The 19,363-nt window shown below is 39.4% G+C and overlaps 2 protein-coding genes across 2 annotated transcripts in view; one reads left to right on the forward strand and one right to left on the reverse strand.

Moving 5' to 3' along the window:
- Positions 1-19,363, reverse strand: part of rpl34 (ribosomal protein L34) — a 199,708-nt gene that overhangs the window by 127,831 nt on the left and 52,514 nt on the right. The window lies entirely within an intron of this gene.
- Positions 1-19,363, forward strand: part of LOC128384280 (collagen alpha-1(XXV) chain) — a 139,975-nt gene that overhangs the window by 90,444 nt on the left and 30,168 nt on the right. The window contains exons 5-9 of the mRNA XM_053343831.1: positions 3,216-3,242; positions 5,144-5,170; positions 12,286-12,357; positions 13,016-13,132; positions 14,279-14,314. Of these exons, the coding sequence (XP_053199806.1) occupies positions 3,216-3,242; positions 5,144-5,170; positions 12,286-12,357; positions 13,016-13,132; positions 14,279-14,314 (279 nt within the window). The remainder of the gene's footprint in view (positions 1-3,215; positions 3,243-5,143; positions 5,171-12,285; positions 12,358-13,015; positions 13,133-14,278; positions 14,315-19,363) is intronic.

The raw sequence follows: 19,363 nt of genomic DNA on the forward strand, positions 1-19,363 counted from the left end.
AATCTAGAGGTAAATGCTGCTGAATAAAGTGCAGTTACATTTTTTTTATTTGTCTGATACAGATTAACAAACATAAGATTATCAAAGGTTACAGTTTAAAATGAGAACTTGACAGTACCTGATAGCCTTACATTGTTCATCAAACGTATTTGATTTATCTGACATATCTATTGCAGACTTTATTGTACATCTAACACATATGACCCCATTTACCTCATTTATTCCCACTCCCCAAACTCCCAAATTATGAATCTTTTCCCTGTTATGGTAGTTCAACATGGATTTGTTCAAGTTTCATTATGTTGCTGCAGTCATTGATATGTTAAATCATATAAAGCAGAGTTTAAATTTCTTTCCACAAACTTGTGGTGCCCAGTCATTTAGCCTAGTAATTTTGTATGCCAACTATTTATATTTTTCATTGCCAGATGTTAAGCAGGATTGTGCAAAAAGCTGTAGCGGGTGTATTTATGTTTTTCTTTGTTGCACCCTTTTTTATGTTTGCAACAACAGCATGTCAATCACCTCCTATTGTCCAAAGGCAATTTTTCCTTCACAACAAAAAGCCTGCATTGATGTTCTGTAACTGCCTTCCATTTTCAGGAACAAGCTAGAAACTTATTAGCCCCTCTGGAATGCCACTACACCATTATAAAAGTAAAAGTCACATTTGATTCCAATATGTTGCCTCTGTTATTCCTCCCCCGGGGGAACCGCAATCGGAAACATTGTTTTCAAAATGGCACATTTTGTGTTTACAAGTGTGTTGTGGTGGCTGTGTCTATGGCTAGTCGAGTAAACAGCAGGACCACCTCCTTAGATGTGTGTGTATTAATGTTGCATTTCCTTTCTGGGTTTGTACTGTACAAGTAAACACAGTTGTCTTATACAGTATTTGAATTGATGGGACAAGATTGCTGTAAAGGTTCACAACCCCATGACCAAGTCGAATTGCAGATCCAGTCGGTAACACAAGCACTTCTATACATAATACTATACATAAACGAAAAGCTACGGATAGTTAACTACGCATCAAAAATAATGTCCAGAGGCACTGAGCAGGCAGAAACCTGGCTACTTCTCACTTCTCTCAAAGCAGTGTGGTTGAAATTGGCTGAAGAAAACTGCTGGACTACGTCTGGAGCATTTCAGTTTTAGACTGTGCTGTTTTGTGCCAATGCAATGGAAGCCTGTCTGTGTCTGCAGGCCTGCTATTCAGGGTCACTGATCCATAGACTTGCAGGGACAGTATCCAAACACGGATCCCATACTAATGTCATCAGTCTATGGATTACTGTCAGTGTACCTTTCCGTGTCTGTCTGATTTCTTTGGATTCAAATCATGTTCTAGCTTAGAATTCATTAGCTTAGAAAAGTGATCACTGCAGAGCTGTTAGCTGTAGTTGTAAGGCTGACAGCTGAATAAACATTCCTTTTGCATATCTTAATTACTGAAGAGTTTATGTGGCATTTTTATGGCAGTAACAAAACAATGACAACGGATGAACAATTTCCCAAATCATTGCAGTAATACTAACTTCATCCAACTACCAGATAACAATCTAATATATTTGACATATAGCTTTTTTATATGGAATACAGATCAGCATTGTTATACATGGCACAGCAATCTTTCTCAGTTCCTGTAAAGGCTGAAGAACATTGTTGCGAGGCGGGTGGTCAGTTAGTCACTCCACTGACACTGATCTAATACTGGTTTTTCCAAAGCTAGATTTTCCAAACGCCTGACCTCAGAACAAGAAAAGGAGCCCAGTATACAAGGTTCCGCCTCTAAATTTGAGTGTTAAAAATACTATTTTTGAACACAAGCTCATTAGGCTCAGGCGTGTGGATGCACACCTATATGTCAAACCCTCTTATTTTAGTCTTTGGTTGCGTACAGAGCCCACCCAGGAGCCCCTGCCTGCTGATTGACACACACTGGATGCAAAACTGCCTGACAAAAACGGCTGTGTTTAAAAAACAAAAAAGTACAAGAAGAAAGAAGAAAAATTGTTCCTCTTGTTTAGGGCACATTTTTACAATCTGCCTGCCAGTATTTGGTTGGAGATGCTGGATTTGTTCCTCTAAGTAAACATGGACTTGATTTGGGCCTCTTTTTGGTTTAATTGTATGTTTGTTTAAGCCCTGCTGTCTATAATGCATAAGGTACCGCTTCCCAAACTGTGACAGGATATTTTAATCAAATGCTGAAAGAGATGTCAGAAAGTACACAAAGTTAGTTTCATAAAAAAAATCAATTCGTTAACCTTTTGACTTCACTCTCTCTCTCTAAGTTCATGATGTTTGGGCCTTGTTTAGCAGCACTGTTTGTTTTTTGGCTTATTGGACTCATCATTCTGGTTTTTTACATTTTGTTGTGGTGTCCTTGGAGCTGTAGTGAACTGTGACTCTTAAACCTTTGCCCTTTGACCCTCCTGCCCTCATTGCGGGAAAAAAAAGCAAACTACCAGTCTCACTTACTGTGTCCTCTCTTATCCTACTGCAAAATTTAGCGATGATTATTCCAGCTCTGAAACAAAGAAACATGCTAGTCCAGCCTTAGCAATGCAAGAGTGAGAGTCACCACCAAATCAAAAAGTTTCGAATTTTACAAGCAAAATGCAATGCTCATCGCACTCCCACCACACAAAACCAACACAATTTCATGTACTGTAAGTCTACACATCATGACAGTGCATACACAACCAAGCAGCCATTAGCAATTGACGCTCACATTGGTTGATCCCGTCATCCAGCATCCAGAGGTATTGCATTGAAATGTCTCTCAAAAGCATTCGTTTTCTGCACCAAATTACACCCTGGTGTAAGTTTTCCTTTTGCCGACTAACTACAACTTTTCATTAAGAGTTAGTCACAAAAATTTATGGAGAACACAAGCTGTGTTATCCGTACACTTAGTATCATAACTCTTAACTCATAACTCTTTGTTTTTTCGCTAGATTGTAATTTGTGTCCCCTACAGCAGGCGGAATCTGTCATAAATTTAGCAATAGCAAAGTCCACCAATTCAGAGGAGAGATATGATCGGTCAGTTTTAGTGCCATTTGAAATTTGTCTCTGATTAAATCACTATTGCTCAGCCCCTTAAATTTATAGCGGGACCACCAATCATGCAGCTGAATGCAGAGCATTTTCTCTGTTATGTTCATGTGTTGTCAAAAGCTTTCAACAACCTTTTTTTGTCTTCATAGGGTCCTCCAGGTCCACAGGGTGAAAAGGTGAGTAATTGACTTATTGATGACTATAACGTAGATCTAGCTAGAGCCAGCAGGTGGTTAATTTAGCTTAGCATACAGACTGAAAACAGGGAAACAGTTACAAAATCCCAGCAACTCTAAAGCTCACTCATTAACATGTTTTTCTCATATGTTCAATCCATCCCAAGAAATTCAGTATTGAATATTCTCATACATTTTTGCTGGTCAAGACAATAAAGATCTTTGTTTTTTCTCCACTCACAGTTAATTTTTCCACAGAGAGTGTCACTTTGTATTTTCTGCTATAATTCACATTCATGTCATCCTGACCTTAAGTCTCCCAGTCTGAATATTTAAATTCTCCCGTCGTTCACAAATCCACAGCACAGAACGTTAATGACTGAAAGCCGGAGCCCAAGTTGAAGCCCTTAAATGCTTCGCTGAGCATTCCTCCATAAAACAGCAGTGGAGCATGCAAAATAACCACACTGTCTCTTTATAAGTCTGTAAGACTTTGGGACAAATGTGTGACCGTGACTTTGCTTTGAAAGATGTGATCCTCTGATTCACACCAAACTTGATTAAGTTCCTGAATTCATAATGGGAACAGGTGGCCATTAAGCAATTTTAAAGTGCAGACCTCTAAAACTGATACTGGGGTAGAGCAAGGCCTTTTTGGTGTGTCCTTTATATTCCTCAGCAAAGAATAAATTAAGCAGTTATCCATATTTTGTCCAAAATGAAAAATACAAATACAATGAGATAGCGTGAGAGTGCTAACCAGAGCTAAAGTCAAACACAAGAAAAACAGATGATCAGAGTTGTCAACTGCATTAACTTGTGTGTTTTTTTTGGTAACTTATGATTTCCAGTAATGTGAAGTGTGGAATGGTGTTGATGTTGATGACCAACATAATGAATCAATAGTGTGATTTTTGCTTTTGGCGCCCCTTAAAGCAGAAAATAGAACCCATAAGCATGACTTATAAAACCAGATTTAGATGCTTGTGGATGATGATTGTCCGTTATGACAATCATGAATAAGTGAGTCTCACTGATTAGATGCATGTTCATGCCTCTCATGTGAACCACTTCATCTGCAGTTTAATGAAATGAAAAACAACTGTGTTCATTCTCCCACCCAAGACGAATAAAGCGAGCATCAACATGGCCATTCACAACTGTTTTCCCATTACACCGGGGTTTGGAACGACTGCCCAATGAAAAATTACAAAAAATTCCAAAAGCTGTTTTATTTGAAATTGCTCAGGCATTACATTCATGTTTGTTTGAAGTTACTGCTGTGGCTAAATTGCAACTCAGCCAACAGGAGAGCTAAGCGCATCAAATGAAGTGGGTTAAAGATGTTCACTTATCCGATTCTAGACAGATTAAGGGTATAATTCAGTGTCTAACATTTGGTCTTCCTTCAGTTCTTTCAAACAAAAGTATACTTTTGGTTGGGTTTCACTCTAATGTGATAAACCCACAGGCTTCACCATACAGGTTGATTCGAAACCAAACGTCTTTACAGTTTCTCCTTCAGGAACGTGCTCCATCCTCAGAGATTTACCCCCAGAACAGGCAGAAAGCCAAAGATCTCTGGGGCATAAAATCTGGCCTGGCAATGAATTTCACCCACACTCAGCCCCCTCACCAAACCCATCTAACCTCACACCACTAGTTTCTCTCTCTTTCTCTCATACTCAATTCATGTCAGTCCATGTTATCATAAGTGATTTTAGTCTTGACCACAATGAATAGTTGAGGGTTCCTGCATTATTTTGCTTTATCAATGTGTTCTAAATTACGCCTCAATGATTTCGGTGTGAGTCTTGGCTTATTAATGTATTTGTGTGCGTTTTTCAGTGTGTGTTCGACTCTTCCATTTCAAGACAAATTCTCTTTCTTTCCTTCCGCAGGGGGATCAAGGCGACCAGGGACCACGGGTATGTGGGTTTTTTTCTTGTTATTAGCTGATGAATGTGACTTTGTGCGTCTCCCTCAGCAGAATTGTGGGCAAAAGGTTTGAGATGCATGAAATTCCTGGAATAGTGTTCTTCCCATCTGGCCAAATACAACAAGCATTTCAGCACTGCTTATTTCTAAATCAAGAACGGGTAGGCAAATGTGCAAGATACCTCAGACGGCATGGGTTGGTATTCTTTCCCAGATGCAAAGACCCTTTTTTTTTACCTCTTGTCTTCAAAATGAAGATGAATACAAGCTTTTGCATACCAGCAGCAGTGAAAAGTTATCTGTTTAATCGTCTGTCTCTATAATTACTCGTGATTCACTTCAATCCTAGACGTGACATGGCGCTCTTAGAGCTTTAATCATTTCCAGCTCTGTAGTTTGACATTTCTATGAAAGTGCAGCTTCTAAATGATAATAATGTGGGTGCTTATTCATGCTTGACAGACTCTGAAAATGAATTACTCTATCTCCACCTAGCAGCAAGCGCATTTTTCTCAAATACTAGTTAAAAAAGCGACTATGGCCGCACAGGTTTGTTTAAACTAGACTGCATTATAACAAGGGTCACATGTGCACAGGCATATGCACACTTTTCACTTCCTTTGTATCTGCTATAGTCATCAAGGGTAGATCATATGAAGTCGAAGTCACTTTGAATGGCTGTAATTGATTTTCTGGAGAGCAGAGAGCATGTAGAGGTTAGAGGATAAGGACAATAGACCATAACAACGCAGAGGTTTGTCTTGTCACCAGAACACCAGCCATCTCCCAAGTGGATCTGATCCCAATTCTGTACTGGCGCCCACCCAGACGCTAGTAGTTTGCCGATTAACTTTGTCAGCCCTCCTCCAGGCCAGTTCTGCATGTCAAAGTATCGTGTTTCTTATTATTTGGAAGTCAATACAAATGGTCTTCCCTGTGAAATTTGATTAGTGGTCTCAAAGTGATAAGGTATACATCTTACATTACACATGGACACTCAGATGACCAAGCCAAGTTCACAGAGTTTGTGGATATCCTGGTGCCTTTTGCTGGTGGCGAGTTCAACAAACACATTTGCAGATCTGTGAGCTCCTTAGTTAGTTTTTAATTATAGAAAAAGTATTGGACAATCATTATCATTTCTTTTCTAAATAACATTCCAACAAGTTTTTCCCGATAATTTGTACTTCTTTAACCTGGGAAATGAAGTCATCTGTCTCTATCAGTTAAATGGTTTTCACTTTGGAAACGGCAGTGTGGCTGGCTGACAGATTTGTAACAGGGACCGGCCAAGTCCTATTTGTCTTACAGAGTCAATAAATAAACTGTCCACGTCAAGATACCATTTCGTTAACTTCCAATTACTGCAAAATTGTCCCCTAACAGGTACAAATTAACACACAGTCACAGTCACATATGAAGGACTACAGGGCCATGGAAGCAGTCCAGGTCACCACCAAATCATATTAGCTCCCCAGAATAGCATATTGGCTTTGCACATTAGATTAGTAGGTAAATGTAGTGGAACAGTATTTGAAAGGTTTCCTTAATAAATGAAGGCAGAACAAGACAAGTGCTGCCTGACCTTGACTCTGGCTCGAAATGAAGCTCATTTCATGGCCAATATTGACTGTGTGCAGAGTCAATTAAACCCATATGGACGTACATGTAAACAACAGAGTATGTCAAGAATATGTCCTCTACTCATCACAGTCTGCCAAATTAAGTCAAAACTAAGCAGATTTTGTTTTCAAGCTAGAATCAGAGTATTCATTTGAAAGACTGATTATTTGTGTTTGCATGTATATGCAATATGGGTTGTGTCACAAAGTCAAATCAAAACCCCTCAGTCTCTGTGGTCAAAGACAGTGTGTGAATTGCCACATGGCTGGCAGAATTTCCTCGGCCACTTCCTCTGCCTGGTCTCCACATGTCAGGGTCAGCCATTTGTCGGCCCTAAATGTCAAAGGCCAGATCCAAACGTCAAAGGTTAACCAAGCAACAAATAATAAATTGACCAGTTTTGACAAACAAATGTGTGGCTGCAGGTTGCGCTCCACTGGTGGGATGTAATTAACAGGAGTTGCTGGCTATATGTATAACCCAGGAAAAGGTGTGTGGTCTTTTTAGAGGGATGCCACTAACCGCAGCTGTCAAGCAAAGGTTGGAAGAATTCATGGGTGGCAGCCCAGTGAGAGGAAGAATGTCTGAAATTTAACAAAAAAATCTGCCCTTATTTGTCCAGTGCTTTACTTTTTACGTCTTGGGTTCTGACCAATTTGCAATCTTCCAAAATAAAGAGGCTGTGATTATGTAATTTCCAGGATTTTTCAGTTGTGAACAAAGAAGTGTTTTACAGTCTACTGTTTGCACATGAAATCAGAAGCCTTAAAATGAACTTCACTTGAGATAAATGTGATGGTATCATATCCATGCCAAATCTGAGGCTTCAAATGAATGTATTATTCCTCTCTTAAATGTATTAAAACCATCTGTGCACAGAGTTGGTAATCCACTCCACATATAGATATTCAGAAAAATGCCACAGCGCGTAGTTGTTTGAGATGTTTTATGTGTTTGGTGTGGTTGAGTAGATGCCGGTTCTGGCCAGTGTCCTATGACGGCTGTTGCTGATTGTCCTCATATCTGGCTTTTTGTTTACTACAGTACTGTTGCAGTCATCTCGCTGCAGGCAAATACACAGCAATAGAGTTCCCCACCAAATAACCTACATCCGTTTTGGAGGAGAAAAGCAAAACAAAAGCAATCTGTGACTGGTTAGGATTCTCTGTCAACCGCCATGTCATTATCATTCTCACACATACACATCAGCAGAGGGGCAAGTGCAGAGTTAGCCCATGCCTAAGATTTCTCCTCTTTCTGTCATCTCCCACATAGTAAGTTCAAACTTATGTACTAGTTTTGGTCAGATAATCTTTTTTCGACATTTCAAACACACATTGGAGGTGAGGTTGCCAATCTGGCCGCAGTATCTCTCCAGCATCTCCCTTAGCATATGTATAAAATTGACCATATAAAGCACATAGGCTACAACATAGACACTAGTGTTAGTCTGCATTTTCATGCCCAAACTCTTTCTATCATCCATTCCTCCTGTCCAATCCAGTACTTGTTTTACTTTTCTGTGTTCAAAATGCTTGAGGTCGTAAATAATTTGAGAAATATTTGTGCTTCAGTCCCACTTACACACAGCATGGCTATTGTCTGCCCTGTAAGAGTATCAATTGCTCTCTTGTGCTGCAGGGCTGAATTAAATCAGCCTGCCTTGAAAGCAATATTCCTAATGAGCCATGCTTTTTGAATTATCTTTGGAAAACCAGTGGGATGGCACCAAAGCTATGTTTGGATAGGCCAGATTTTATCTTAAGTCTAAATATAAGGAAAGATCAATCTCTTACAGGGCATGTTTATGCTAGTGTGCCAATCTTTGTGAAATACTTCATTCAGGTTGGTTATTTATGGTGGAGCCAAACTTTCAGTCTCAAGAGTCAAGCCAACAGTCTAAAGATAAACAAACATTGTCTTGTTATTGACTATTCAACAAATGGTACGACCTTTGCATGTTTTATAGATCTAATATTAAAGTTAAAGTACAATTGGCCATAGCAGGCAGGCAAAGGTAGGCTTCATTTCTGACTAGCAGCCATCTGTTTTGCCATTTGAAAGCACAAATTTCATTGGCAGCTGTAGTTAGCTCTGTGAGTTACTTGAAAACACACACTCTGGCTGACTCTTTAACATTTCCTGTCTTACTCATTTTAAAACAAGAATCTTGTACAAGGAGACTTCAGTCTCCACTTGATGGCTTCATACATAATGTGCTAAACATCGACAAAGGCTAAAGCTCCATGTCCAAGGTAAACAGTCAGCATCCTTACAAGTTGATGACCCATGTAGGAGACATGGAAATACAGCAACATATTTTTTCTTGTGCTGCATTATAGAGCTAGTTTGTCTGAGTATTTTAAGTCTGATAGGAATAAATGTAAGATTAGACTGTTATTTAGTTCTAATATAACTGTGTTTAACTGCTTAGCTTCATAACTTGCTCATATTTTCCATATGAAAATATGAGGCTTTCAGGAAAGTGGATGATATGATGCGACCTGTACTGCTTCGACAGCTTCAGACAGTATAGAACTCAGCAGCCAGGCTTTGACCAGAGTAAATGGGTTTGAACACATCATCTCAATTTAAGTATCTTTACACAGAGTTCCAGTACATCTTAGAATTGATTTTCAGGGTTCTTTGAATTACTTATAAGGCACTAAATGGTCAGACTCCTCAATAGAGCTCAGATCTTTTATCCCTGTACGACCCTGCTTGCACTTTGAGATGCTAGGGCAGGGGCCTTCAATCTGTTCCACACTCTCAGCTGAAGACTAATGGGGACAGAACTTTTGAAATAAGAGTCCCAAGGCTCAGGAACACCCTGCCCAAGGAAATAAAGCTGGCTGAGTCAGTGCCTTCTTTTAAATCTAAGCTCAAAATATACTTCAATCAAACTGCCTTCCCCAGATTTCACCTGATTCTAGTTTTTATTCTGCTTTATAGGTTTTATTATCTTAGCTTTTATGTTGCTCTTCTAGTACTCTTAGTTCTTGATGTTATTTGTGTTTTTATGTGAAACACCTTGCAATTTTGTTGCCCAATTTTTATGTTGCTCTTTTAGTACTTTTATTTTGTTTTAGCAATAACTTTTGTTGTGTTACTGCTGTGTTTTTGTTTTTATGTGAAGCGCTTTCTAACTTTGTTTTGATGAGCGCTATATAATTAAAGATATTATTATCTCGGATATCGTTAGAGCCAATAACATTACCCTTTCTTTTTACCTAACCTGTAAGTCTACAAACAAATGTGTTAATGATGTACTCCTTGGCTTTGGAAGGAAGTTGGATCAGTAGATAAAATTGCAGCTTACTGTATGTTAAAGTACATAAACACACTGTTTAATTGATTTCTTACGCCTTAGCTTTTTAGTTTAGAGAGGCTGAAATTGGAGACCACCCTTCAAATTCTAAATGCCAAATACCATTCTAACTACAACCCCATGCACACAGCTTGGCATAATGCAAAGCTTGAAAAGCCTGCTGTACCCAGTTATAGTTGCTAAACTATGATTGGACAATCACTGTTCATTGGAGGGATTTAACGAATTCTGAGTGAATGTTTAAGTGGACATTTATGTGGCATTGTGACTGTGAAAAACTCGTCACTGTCAAAGACCTTCTTTAACTGGAATGCATAACATGCAATAAAATAAGAAGGCACTATATGTCTAAGTATGGATGATATCCACAAAAGGAATGATTAATGATAGCCAGTGAAACTTAATGCAGTGCATTTAGTTGAAAAAACATTTGAAACCATGTTAAACTGAAGATATGTCAATGTTTCTGGACTCAGATTAAAGTTACTACCCAGCTATAAACTGTAAGCCCAATGCTTTCTTCCTTTATTCAGTTTTCATGTGTGGATCACATCTGTCATGACGATTGTTAACAAGGGAATTGGAAACCGTTTGATTGAATTTCCAGTGATTATCTCAATTCCTTGATGTTGCTCAACTCTGGACAGTACTGCTTCTCAATTTACCAGCATGTTGTAGCTCAAAGACAATTGTGTGATAATCATCTCAACAAATGTTCTGTCAGATTATATGGGAGGAAACAAGTTGAAATGGTTACTTTGCTATGACATTGTTGCATACTTTACACAGGGTGGTCACAGTGCCATTGCAAACAGTCTCATGGCGGAGAGCAAACATGAATGTTTTGTAATTTGTGAATTTTAAAGATAAAATGTTCTTTGGTCTGGATTTACATGTCTTATCTTCTAAACTTTTAAATTTCATGTTGGCTTTTGACAATATTAGGAAATTCTTTGAAATCCCACTCTCAAAACCCTCAAACACTCACTTACGATAAGGCTTATTTCTCACAGTGGTAAGAATAATTAGAAATAGGATGCTTATCTTCTTCCTCTTTTAACTGTTTTTTTCACCCAGTGTTTGAATGTCATGTGTGTGTTGTGCCATGTTCTGCTGTTTGTCCCTTTAGGGATTGCCTGGTCTCCCTACGCTGGCTGCTTTGCACAGCAATCAGATCCTGACTGTCAAGGTTTGTCGTGGTGGAGTGGCCTAGCTGCTCAGTCCGACCCCTCCACAGCACACACTGGGAATAAATTAATCCCTGTCAGGCCTTTTTCTCATATGCCGATGATGGAGTAGGCACAGGAAAAATCCCATCTAATTAATCACGGCCGGTCAAACCAGTCTCTTTCCCAACTGTTGTTACCAGTCTTTCACTCAACACATTTCTGTTCCGTGCTATATGCCAGGTCCCCCATTGAAAGCAAAGGTGGCCTTTTACAAGCCAGTAATATGTAGCTGACTGGAACAGGAACCGGCATCCTAAAACCAAGACATGGTCTGGCTTGTGTCCATTGATGCTAAAATGAATGGAAGGAACTCCAAGAGGAATACTCGATGATGAACCAAAGTGGCAAAATTGTTTTTTTAAAGCTCATGCCCATGGTTCACCACAAATCCTTCAATCCACCAATTTGGCCTTCAGGATTGTTTCAGCGATAGATGAAGCCACTTAATACCAATGGACACTAGCAGAATAATGCATGCATTGAAAGGAACAAGGTTAGAAATCAACCTCAACTCAGAAGGTCGACCGCCTTGGTTTCAGTGTGTGCAGCTCCCGGGGTCTGACTTAGTAGCAGGCACGTTGATGATGATGACAGCATTTTCACAGAGAAGGAGAAATTCCCATTTTTCCGGCGAGCCTGCTGTGGCGCCCTCGCACCCCTGAGGTGGTAATTATGGGCCCTGGCTCCAAAAAATACGCCCAGACTTCCGAAGCAAACCACCTCTATGTTGGAAAAGTGTGGATTTCTCCCAAGTCTGTGAAGACGCTGGACCAGGGTTCATGAACATAGGCCTTTCTAACAAAATCTGTTTCCTTTTGCATTTGCCTTCTTCCTCCTCCTCCTCCTCCTCCTTCTGGGACCTCATCCTCCTTCAACCTTCTCTCACCTCTGACCTTCGACCTCTTGACCTCACACACCTGCTCAGATGGTCTTCCCTAAGATCAATCATGGCTTTCTTTCCGCTGACCAGCAGCTCATAAAGCGGCGTCTCATTAAGGTAGTGGCTGTGTCTTCACTCTTCTGTCTGTCCACCGTGCCAAGTCTCACCGAATCACTTCTCCCTGGCCATTCTGCAGTTTGCATGCAAGCCTTTAAGCAGATCTGTCATATGTGCTCTTATACTCCTTCTGTTATTGTTAAGGGAAATATGGAAATGTCTCTTTTTTAAACACAGTTTTATTAAAGTAAAATGAATTACTGTCCTGGCACCACTTAAAGCACTTTCCCTGCAAGTTAGAATATTTTCTTAGAATGTCTTATAAGTAAGTAAAATAATGGACCACAGACCTCAGTATGTTTTTGCCTTGAGTATTGTAGCTCTTTACTGACAAATGTGACTTTTTTTTATACAGAACTCCCATTAAACTGGGAATGCTGGGAATAACAGTTGGGAATGCATGCATTTTAAAGGATTAATAGTTTAGCCATAAATCAGATAAATCACAGCATAATATTCATTGTTTTATGCTAGTCTCAGCCATAAGATCCAAAATGCAAACTCTCCTCCATGTTATGAATGGAGGCAACCCATAGCCACCCACGAGATCATTCCACTACTCTTTCTTCATTATCATTTAACTACAGTTGCTCCAGTCTCAGTGGATCCAACAATATCACAGTAAAATAATGCTGAAATGTGTTATTTTGTCCCATAGGGAGATCAGGGACAAGCAGGACCACCTGGGCCTCCAGGGCCACCTGGCCCTCCTGGCCCGAGGGGGCCTCCAGGAGACACAGGAAAAGATGGACCCAGGGGTGTACCTGGTCTACCGGTAAGTATTCATTGTCATCAAAAATCTGGAGAAAACTGAACACAATTTTTCAGTCAATATGTTATCAATACCTTATTAGATTTATTCAAATTATCTGGAATTATCCTTTAAAAATACTGTATTGTTTACAGTAAGAGCAAAACAAGTTCAGTGCTCATATTCAATTTGACTTTGACTCAGTGCCAGAAGAGTTTATTCCAATAAAGAGCTTTCTAATGAAGACTAGACAAACTATGATGCAGTTCATTGCACTTATGCCTTCAGCTAAACATGAACATGGTCCCAAGAGTACGCTTTTCTGTATTAATTTGTGTTTACTTGCTTGTTTTTCATTATAACGTAACATTTTCCATGTCTTTACGCCTGTCACTGGCATCACACTTATTTTTATGCTCTGCCTGTGAGAGAAAGAAGACACAGGCCTGTCAATTATGTTCAGCTATAAAACACTCTGAAGGCTCCAGATGATCTTTATTTTCTTGGCAGTGTTCACAGTGAGAATGCAAAATTATTAAGTGTTGTTTATCTGCATCTGTCCAAGTTTTTAATGATTATTGTTTTTAGTTCTTCCAGTTACAGTTGCAATAGTTGTTGAGTTTTTCCAATAAATTAAGCCTCCCTTTCTGTGGTGCTTTGTTTCTCTCATGATTTTTTTCTTCTGCCATGAGTCATTACAGAAAGTGGCAAAAATTATACTGTAAATGTTACAAAGAGGCAAAAATGGAATAACGTGCATGCAAGACTTTGGCATTGAAATCTGGACGTGGCATATGTCTCTTTCCTACCCTGAGAAATGCAGGAACATCCACATAAGTGCCAAGTCTGAACCAAAAACAGAGACTAAAACAAGGGTATTGGACAGAGACAGTGAAGGGTACAGGTGGCACAGCATGATAAATACCTCCCAGCCAAAATGGTATATGAGCAGAACAATGCTGAGCTCTACTTGGCAACCTGGCCGCTATGCATCATAGTGGCTGTTAAAAGAAAGGGGGAATTCAGCCATAATGTGAAAAATTGTGTAATTTCTGTCTAGAAAATTGGATTGAATCCTGTTTGGAATGATTTTAAAATACCATGCAAGTTCTCAACTTGTCAAAAGATCACTGCTCTCTCAATTAAATGGCTGTTTTGTATTTCTTTAAGGGTGATCCAGGGCAGCCTGGAGACACAGGACCCATGGTAAGCACAGACCTTTACTTTTGGAATTTTGATCATGATCTGCAGCCAAACTGTTAGTGGTTTAGCATTCAGGGATTGCTTGAATTTGATTTGAAATCCATTGGTTCACATTCTGGCCAAGAGTTAACTAGATGGATATTAATGAAATAATTAACTACATTAGAAACAGATGTCATGTCTGTAAGGAATCTACCACCAGCAACCAGTCAAAATTTCACCTTGTTGAATACTTTAGACGCACAACTTATGACATTCCCATCAGCCTTAGCCGTACTTTGTGTTTGTTGCTAATTAGCTAATGTTAGCGTGAAAACACACTAAAAGATGGTGAACATTACATCTTAACATGAGCATGTTAGCATTGTCATTGAGAACATGTTAGCATGCTGACGTTAGCATTTAACTCGCTGGTCTACTGTGCAGCCTCTTAGAGCCGCTAGCATGGCTGTAGACACTTAGTCTCGTTAAAAGTAGATTTAATTTCCGCGATACTCATAAGGTGGTTTATGGATACTATGGTGACTATTAATGACACATTTTATGATGCATTGCAAAAATGTTTTCACCCACAAAACCCCTTATACAGTAGGGACAAGCTGTTCCAGTTAACAGCAACTGGATACTGCTTGTGGTGTTCAGCAAATAAAGCATTTGATTAAGATTTCCCCATAAACGCTACATCGAATAGGTCAAGCCAAATTCCAGAGAAAGCAAGGACGGAAAATGTGACATGTGAAAAGACTTGGTGATGTCAGTTTTCACAAGTGCAGGGGAGGGTAAGTGAAGCTGACAGAGGAGGTGATATCAAGGACTTTCATCTCTTGATTTCTCTCCTCTGACCCTTTCCATGGTTTGGAAAGAGTCAGTACGTTGGAAAGAAAACAAAGGGTGGTGAGGCTTAAATAGACACATAAACTAGAGACAGATAGGAAATCACTTAACACACCGCCTTTTGTTAAATTGACTCCCTCTCTCTGTTTTTATGTCACTAAACCTTTCTGCTTTTTTTGGCTTTAAATATGTTTTATCCATTAATCACCTTTGTGCTCGTAGCTGTGTAAGCAGCACAGCTTTGTTTTGAAATTCAGTGTCACGAATGTCAAATTTGCAATAGATGGTCCCAGGTGTGCTCCCATAAGTCTCCAGTGCTTACACAACCACTCATGGCAGCAGCTGAAGTGTTTTTTTCCAGAAGATGAATGGCGAATCCCATTCAAAATGAGACGAGAGGCCTTGCAAAGAGCTTTGAATAAAAAATACGTGTTGCTCACTGTAATTCTTAAAATATGGCATACTATTTCACAAGTGTACACATAGCGTGACACTAATGGACTTTTAACAAGGAATAATGTCATCATTTGGAAATCAATCCCAACAGTAAAGCAGCTTGAGATGAGCATGTCCCAGAAGTTGTAAAAAGATGTGACATGTCTGCTCAAACACAGTGCAAAACAGTGTGCAGGTTTGTCAGATGGCTTGACTTTCATATAGCTTCTGTTTCACCCAGGCAACAGCTGTTTGTTTACTCCTTCATGGAGAAAAATGTTGCAATGATAAGACAATGGATTAGAGAGAGTTACTGTAAATGATCATTTGGGTTGTTACACATCTGGAGAGGGAATAAAAGAAAACGTCTCTATCCAGACACAAAGCACAAGTCCACACCCTTGATTGGCCTTTGAAAATCAATATGAAGTAGATGTGAATAAGCAACTAGACTGATGGACTCCACTTTGTGCAGCAAGCTGAAAGGATAATCTTTGATTGGCAGTGAATTTGAGGTAGGGATTTTGAGGTCGACCCCTTAACCAACGTTTGCTTCTTTTATGGTACTCTAGGAGCTAGCGCCCACTTGACACAGCTCAGCGTTTTTGATGTAGATGCTATTGTTAAAGAGGCAAGAGTAGATTCCACAGTTTTCCAGCAGCCTTCAAGGACATATGGTGCTGGTTAGAAGGATTAAGCTCTTGTGGAACAACGGGGGAGGAGGGGGGAGGGGGGAAGGGGGAAGAAGAAGAAAAAGGAAATATTTTCAGGACTCAATTCAAAATCATCAGTGCCATAAGGTCTCTCTGGGGTAAATTAAGGGGGTCTTCAGCTCTCTAAAGGTGGCTTGCAGCCTTGCACACAGTTTTCATTTAGGACTTGCTTTTGTTTCAAAAAGACTAAATATGGAAAACCAGTGGTGTATTGTTTGCGGTGTTCCACCGGTAACTGAAAAAACGTCCTCCATCTGCTTTTTGGTGTTATTTCCAATTATGCTGCAGAAGTTCACTGCTCCACTTTCACATTCTGTTCATTCCAAAACTACCCACAATTCACCAGTGACTCACCTTAGACATTAAAAAAAAGCACAACATGAATGCATGTAGGAATCTAATTGTCTTTATACGCTTGTGTAATGAGGTCATACCTATATAGTATTTTGATGTTGTTGACTAAGTTTTCTTTTCATGTGAGGCCAAACATGAGGAACAAAGATGTGAGTAAATGGCTCCGGACATGCTCAATGGACCCAAACAATGTTGTGGCAAATGTTGATATAAATAACCAAAAGCATTTTTGTTTGGAACAATTTTGTTTGTTCTTACTGGAAATTCATGCTTTTTTTTCTTTTCTTTAACAATAAATAAATAAATCTGAGTCTTAATGTGATATGTTCAGCCAGTAGATCTATAGGCAGGGACATTAAAAGGATTCTAGAAATACTGACACATAAAGTTTATTATACAGTACAGTAGCTGCTCAGGAACTGCTGATGGAAGGTAGCAAGTAGCTAAATCTGGTAGAAACATCTTCTCTCTTTCTTCATATTTTGTCTGTTAATTGTTCAATTAGTCACAGTGTACATGTTTTAAAGCCTTCTCCACACTACCACATATGTAATTGGAGGAGACCCTAACCCTAACCCTAATCCAGTCCATATTAAAGATAGAGTGAAAAATGTCAATTAAACTCTAAATTGGGTGTAATTATACAGTGTAAACCTATTGAATATCATTACATCAGCCAGGTTCAAAGAGCATCAGGGAGGCAGGGCAGGGATCTTAGCAACAAGATTAAAGTTGATTAACAATAATCTATTGTAGTCAAATTTTGCATTGCAGAGCTGCGTTTAAGTTCAAATTTTAGGTTGGTTCATTGCATACCCCGACGACAGTTTTTGCAAGCTTTTTGCACTTGTGTTTATAGTTGAAATAGCATTACAGCTACTATGATTGAAATGCCTTAAAGGATGAGTAGTCATGTACACAGTTTAAATAAAGAACACAATGTCTACTATGATGGTGGTGAGCACAATATTATGCTAACCTATAGCTACATTAGCCAAACATAAGACAGTAAGGCCCAAATTTTAATAAGAGTAATGTTCCTTTAAAGCTAAAATCACTCAATTTAACCTAAATACCAGCGTATTATTGCAAAGACCTCCTGACTGAAACCGAAACTTTGAACAGAAGCTCTTAATCTGCACTGCAAAGCTCCAACATGTAGCTTTTCAGTGCTTTGATCAGCCCAAATATTTTTTTATACTCAGCAAGAAATGTAGACTTGGGAAGTTCAAGTGCTGACTGTGTGTGGGAAATGACCAGACCTCATTGCCATTTCCAAGTCATGAATGAAAGCACAAAACATTCAGCGCTTTGTGTTTTGTGCTCTGATGCTCCACTCCAATGGGTGTTGATGGAGCACATTTGAGGTTTCCTTCATTTTATCAATGTTGGGTTTGTGCTGTCGTGATTAATACTGTTGGTTGAAATAATCATCCTTTTTCATAAAAAATGATTATTCTCAATTTTAATTTTCTTGAAATTTCTGGACCTAAAAATAAGAACAAAACACCAAGACTTCCAAAAGGGTGCTTGACTTTATAAAAAAAGAATCTCCTTTCAGCCAGTAGCTCCTGAGTGCTCTCAGATGTAGCCAAGCTAATTAGTGCTCAAGCGAGTGGCACATGCTCCCACATACCTATTGGGTCATAAACATGTTTACCAAACCCAACTGAGGATAGCTAACAAAGGCTTTTAAAGGCAAGTGGAGGAAAACCTTTTTCTTGGTTGGCTGGGATAATGAAAGTTGTTCATTGAGGTTTTTGTTATAAGCGCAGATGGAATGCACTATAAATGTGCTGCAACTGTGTGGGCCATTTCTGTAAATGTGAGAACTTGTTGCTGCCCGGATTTTAACAGGCTAATTTGGTAAAAATGGAAATTAAGAATGGGAAAGTTAAGAGCTTTGGTTACTTGGTGATCAGCTTGTTTGATCAACAGAGTCAAAACAAGGAAAGATGGAACAAGCAGTTTATTCCCAGAAAATTGGTTATTATTATGATCCTTTTAGCTAAGCCAAGTGTCCATTGGTTCTTTGGCCACAAGGCATAAGTTAGCCACTGCCAGGCTGCACTTCTTCTTCACTAAAATTTGCACTGACAGTCAAACTTTTCAACCTGAATGTGTCATTGGTTACTTTTGAATACAGATTCACAAAACTTTCACACTCATCAGGGACCAAATCCTTGGCTTTGCCAATTATACAGCATCAACAAGAATAATACTTGGAGGGTTGTTGTTGTGGAGGGCTTGTGGGGCACAAGGTCTGCCTGGCCTTGACCCAACTGAAGGTGATGAGCCAAATGGCACATTTTACCGTAGACTCTGAGCCGAGGGTGAGAAAAATGTTGGCCAACAAGAACTGTCATAACAGCCAAGCGTAAAGGTGTTGATGAACTGCTGTGGTAAGAGACTTGCGTAGCCAGCAGAGAAGGAACTAACTTTCAGCTTGGTTTCTCATTTTAAGTAATAAAGGAGTCTTGCTGTTTAGGCAGATTCTAGTGGAGAACGTTGGCCTTGAGTTTCATTGTTGTAAACAGCAGGTTGAAAATATAGACTGTCCTCCCAGACACATCTATCACTGATTTAAATCTCACTTAGAGAATATGTGGCGCCTTTCTTGCCCTAACTTATTACTTTTGCAAGGCCTTCCAACTGTTGGCCCATTTAGGTAATGAACTTCTCTGGTTGCTGGACTGTAGATGTCAAATGTAGAACA

The sequence above is a fragment of the Scomber japonicus genome, chromosome 22 (genome assembly GCF_027409825.1).
Source record: "Scomber japonicus isolate fScoJap1 chromosome 22, fScoJap1.pri, whole genome shotgun sequence".
NCBI classification, from domain to species: Eukaryota; Metazoa; Chordata; class Actinopteri; order Scombriformes; family Scombridae; genus Scomber; species Scomber japonicus.